Here is a 5,454-nt window from a genome sequence, read left to right as displayed (position 1 = left end):
GTTTCCTGTCAAAGACGTTTCATCTTTATTGACAAAAGAAAAGCTGTTTCCAACAAAAAGTTTCAAATTTGGAATGAAGCATTTTTTAAAGTACGCCGTTGCCATTGCAACCGTTTGAAGCCACCAAAGAGCCGCCTTTGATTGTTCATTTTGCATCGAGGCCAAACGGTGGAACTACATTGTCAGGGTCCGTCATGTGACGCCATTGGGCCCAAAAAAAGACCTTTTCCCATAGACTTCTATTGACAAAAAGACGTCTGTAACTCAGAGGATAATTCTTTTTTTAGGTAAAAAAAACTTGATTATCCCGTATTTAAATCATTAGGTCTTGAAAGTTGTGAAATACAATAATAGCCGAATACAGTTATTTTCATTCCTTAAGTTCACGTGAATGACAGAGCGCTGGGAGGAGGCGGCAACGTCCGGTTCCGAGTGAAGTCAACGCTTCACGTGTTAAAGCTGCATTCTCTCTAGTGGCCACCAGGGGGCGACTCCTCTGGTTGTATAGAAGTCTATAGAAAATGACTCTACTTCTCTCTTGATTTATTACCTCAGTAAACATTGGAAACATGAGTTTATGTCTCAATCTCTAGTTTCAAGTCTTCTTCAATACAGCATGATGTTCATTTAGTACATTATGGTCCATTTAGAGTCACACAGACCATAAAGCAGGGGATGCTTTAGGGCGGGGCTACTGTGATTGACAGGTATCTACGTCCCTCCTCCTCAGTCCACATATGGTCACTTCCTGTTCACTGGTTGAAAAAACAACAACATGGCAACGGCCGTAATCTAAGATGGCGGCAGCGAAGTCACCGAACTTGAGTCAGTGTCTCTCAGTGGTCAGTCTCCTCCATCACCTCCATCACCACCGTCCTGGGTCCGGTGAGGATCAGGTGGCTGACGGTCCGGTAGTCCAGATTGAGGACGCTGAGCCTGTTGAGCGAAACCACAAACTGACGAACCTGCAGACGAAGAAGAGAGCGAAGCGGTGAGAGGAACATGAGTGAGGGAGGGAAAGAAACCCAGTCGCCCGAATTTAGTTTTTACGTTTCTGCAAACCCACATGTGGACGTTTCTGAATCACGCTGAGAGAAACGAGCAATGCAACAACGTTAACGTTGTGAAATGATTGTCTTTGTTTTGGCAACAGTCAACTGTTGTTTTCTCTTGGGACACACACAGCGGTCTCCTGGGTGAAAGTCCTCCATTTCTTCAACCTACCAACGTGTTTCAACGTATCCGTGGTTTGCAGAAACGTACGATGCTTTACGAAACATGTCTCCCTGGCGGCGGTTCTGCAGGTGGACGTCCACGATGCAGCTGAATGTGATTTACGGGAAAGTTCAACGGAAACATCAAGCGTGTACGAGGTCCGCTCAATGTTAACAGCACGTTCTACTCACAAATGACTCAGAAACTCTGCAGAATGAATGAATACAGAATAATCTGCAGTTCCGAAACCAGGAGACGCCACGACCACACAAACTATTGAAATGAACAGGAAAACCCAGACTTCTCTTGCAAATTCAGCACATTTCTTTCCATGATTTCACTCCGTTTCCTCCAACTACATTTCCCACAATGCCTACCTTCATCCCGGCAGCGGCGGCCGGGCCGCAGGGCTCCACAGCCTGGATGTGACACGGCCGGTTTCCTCTCACCACAAACCCCCAGCCCACCGCGTCGCCCACGATCTGCAGGCGCACAGACAGACTGTAGACGAGGCTCCAGAACAACTCGACCGACTCCACCAGAACACGAAGAAACACAGTTTGAAATAGTTGTGAACATATGGAAATACAATAAGTCATTAGGGAACACTTGCAGGCTGTCGTTTGAATCAGAGATGCAGTTTATTTGTGCCTCCTGGAGGCCGTGGTTCTTGAGAAGAGCTTCTCAGTTTAATTTGCTGTTTAAAGAGGAGAAGTTGTCGACGTACGGTGAATGTTTTCTTGATGTAGGGTCCTCCTGGTCTCTGCAGCTCCTCTGTGCTCACCGGCCTCTTCAGGACTAAACACCAAGACAAAAGTTTAAAGGTCATAATTAATGCAGACACTCATCGGTTTGTGGACGGATGTTTTGAAGCCTTGAGTTCGGCGATTTTGCCGTCGCCGTCTTAGATTACGGTCGTCGGCATGTTGTTTTTTTTGTGCAACAAGTGAACAGGAAATGACCATATATGGACTGAGGAGGAGTGACGTAGAGATGCTGGTAGAGAGACCTGTCAATCACAGTTTGCCGCCTGAGAAAAACATCACATCCATTTGTTTCACCTGATTTGGGGTTGTAGAGCACCGGGGAGGAGGAGTTGTTGGATGGGCCGACTCTTCTTCTGCTGTATATGCTGCCGTCGCTGCAGCTCCTCATCCGGGCTCCTCCCTGACCTCCTGCCACCTCCTTCGCCTCCTTAGAAGGAGCCACTGACGGAGGGAGAGGAAATCATTATGAGCTATTTTACATTTTTAACAACCAGAATTCAAACTGACCAAGTTTTTTCTTGCTCAATTAATCTTTAAAACGATTGTGTTTCCGTTCAAACACGTCTTGATAACAGCCGACGCGTCCTTCAACAGAGAGATAAGAACGACAGACAGGAACCTTCAACAATGTGTGACCCGAACCTCCCCTTTGACCCCTTTAAATTAACGAGTGAGCTTAAGACGTGCTTCGGTCTATATATATCTATATATATATATATACACTCACCTCTTCAACCAGCCTCCTCTCAGGTCATTGATTTTACACGGAGCGTCATTAGAGAGCCGTCAACAGCTCGGAGGTCTGACAGTCTACAGACTCTCATGTCTTTACCGATTCAAAAATATGGCATAAAGAACCACACACACACACACACACACACACACACACACACACACACACACACACACACACACACACACACACACACACACACACACACACACACACACACACACACACACACACACACACACACACACACACACACACACACACACGATAATAAAACGATGAAGTTAATCTGCTGTTGGATGAAACGTGTCCTTTGTCTCATCAGAACAACAACTTCTTCCCGTTCAGGATAATCATCGATCCACTACTTCCTCTTGTCGCCATGGTTACCGTAAACACGACCATAATGATTTCTTAAAGTGTGTGTGTGTCGGTAACACAACGATCCCGTCAGGTCAAAAGTTCTGTCAACAGCAACACGTTCACTCGCGTGTTGTGTGAAGTAAATAAATGTGATTGTTATTGATTTATCTCCGGATTCATTTCTCCAAATAAAGAAGTTCAGTAAACGCAGCGCTCATCTCACGCTGGACGAACAGCTGTGTTTAAACGCTGCGACGATGTAAGAGAAGAGTTTGTGCAGAACACTGGACTGTGAGACTGATGTGTTCTGTCCATTTACCAACAAACACGTCACGCACACTCTGTTTGTTTCTGATTATTGTACAACATCCACACTCAGACTGCTTCTGATGATGAGGTCATAACCTCACCGTGGAAAGAGAGTCCAAATGTTGATGACATCATCCTGGTGAAGCAAAGGTTGAATCAAGCCAACAGTTCTGTGTGTAAACGCAGCGTCACAGGGCCGAGTCTGGCTGACGCGTCGTTCTCTCCTCAGTTATTCAGTGAAAGTTACGATTTACCACGACTATGATCGACAGCATGAAAGAGCGTCCTCGTCTAAAACAGGACCACGTTGTGCAACAACTGAGGAAACAAGACCAGATAAAACAAACGCGTCTTTAAACATCGTGTCGCTTTTTGTAACTATGAGGATATTTGTTGACCCCTGACCTCTTCACTACACGCTCAGCTGAAATAACGGCGTCCTGACACTTCTTACCAGCTGTACGAGGTCCCATCTCTCAGGCCGCTCAGAAGAAGAAGAAGACGCTTGAACCGCTCCAGCAGACGGACGGGCAGTCGCTCTGTCTCTGTTCTCTGATGATCAGCTGCTCGGTTGAACGCGTCAGTGTGTGTTCACGGCTCTGAAAGTGAAGGTACTCAACAGGTGAGAGAAAAGTGTGTGTGTGTGTGTGAGCTAAATATTAAACCCTTAAACAAACAAACCGACTCTGTGGAGGAGGAGGAGCAGGAGGAGGAGCAGGAGGAGGAGGCGGCACATTAACAATAATAATATTAACATGACACATTAAAGAACTTTATTTCTTCTTTAATTGTTGTTACAAATAATTTAATTTGGTTATTTATTAAAATTTAGATTCAAAGAATCTTTTGCTTGAAGATGTTTTATGTGAAATCTTTATTATATAAAAATAATCATTTGTGGTTATTTTTCGGTCTTTATTGTGCAGGTAAGAAGAAACAAAAAGCTTCTCTTTGTTCTCATTGGAGCAACAAATAATATTCAGAAACGACTTTTGAATAAATGATGTCAAGTAAAACATTCAACCTGCAAATCACAAAGAATAACAATCTGGATGTTTCATTTCAAAGATTTAATTTATTCAAAGAGTTCCAGACTTTCGTCCTTTGAGGTCTTGTACGTTAAAGCGTTCCCTCAGCTTCGGCTGTTAGGCAACAATGTTTGGTTTCTCCTTTTCACATCTGAACCAGAACGGACTGTTCCCCAGAGGCCTGAATGAGATCAGCGTTATCCGCGTTCAACCGTTTTGCAGTCCTACTGATAGGAGAACGGGTTCCTCCATAGAACTCCTGCATTGAGCAACTTTAGATTAAAAAGGCTTCTTTATTCAAAGAGCTTTGCAGCTCGGTAGCAAACAGAATGAGACGGTCTGAAGAATGCGTATGATTATATACCCGAGCTTCAGCCTGGTTGCCATGCAGACTGCAGGAGGAAAAGGAAACACAAAGATCATTTCTGCTCCGACGGACGGAGCAAACGCAGAAGCAGCGCAGACTTTCCATCAGTCGATAGCAGCGCATAGCGAGCAGCATCTGCTTTTAAAAGCCTCCTGTTGTCTGTTTTCTGTCACAAAAAGCTCTTTTCAAATGAGAAAATACTCCATTTCATCCACTTACGTATGATAAGTAGATGTATTTAAAGTGATAAACAGTGTTTTAAAAGCAGCACTAAACATGTCTGAACACGTCAGTCGTCTGGACAACGTGGCTGAGAATGAGAACCGAGAAAAATGCAGCTAACAACATCATCAACATCAACAACAACAACATCCCCATCAGCAGCATGCAGACAGAGCAAACAGGCTTCTGATAAACACATTCTTCTGTCTGCAGGAGACAACATTCCTCAGAGCCGATCAGCGATCAATCAGCCGCTTCAGTTCCTTATCACGACTCCAGACGTCGACAAGACTTCTTCAACTGAAGACAACACGATCAATCAGGAAGCAGCTGGTTCTAGATGTTTGTGTTTACACAGCGACACACGTTCATTAACACCTTTCTTTCTGTTCGGTAGATAACAATAGTATTCTACCAACAGTCAACGTGTTTGTAACTTTGTCCCAATTA

The 5,454-nt window shown here is 44.5% G+C and overlaps 1 protein-coding gene across 1 annotated transcript; it reads right to left on the bottom strand.

Moving 5' to 3' along the window:
• Positions 1–836: 836 nt before the first annotated feature.
• LOC306791220 (DEP domain-containing mTOR-interacting protein-like) lies at positions 837–3,860 on the bottom strand (the record flags this gene model as incomplete). Its single annotated transcript, XM_079287847.1, has 5 exons — positions 837–965; positions 1,593–1,697; positions 1,943–2,013; positions 2,277–2,423; positions 3,842–3,860. The coding sequence occupies 5 exons, from the start codon at positions 3,858–3,860 to the stop codon at positions 837–839; spliced, it is 471 nt and encodes a 156-aa protein (XP_079143973.1).
• Between the last annotated feature and the right edge of the window lie 1,594 nt (positions 3,861–5,454).

This window comes from Melanostigma gelatinosum (assembly GCF_949748355.1).
Source record: "Melanostigma gelatinosum genome assembly, chromosome: 17".
NCBI classification, from domain to species: domain Eukaryota; kingdom Metazoa; phylum Chordata; class Actinopteri; order Perciformes; family Zoarcidae; genus Melanostigma; species Melanostigma gelatinosum.
The sequence above is the reverse complement of the archived record's forward strand: the minus strand, read 5'-3'. Positions and strand labels throughout refer to the sequence as shown.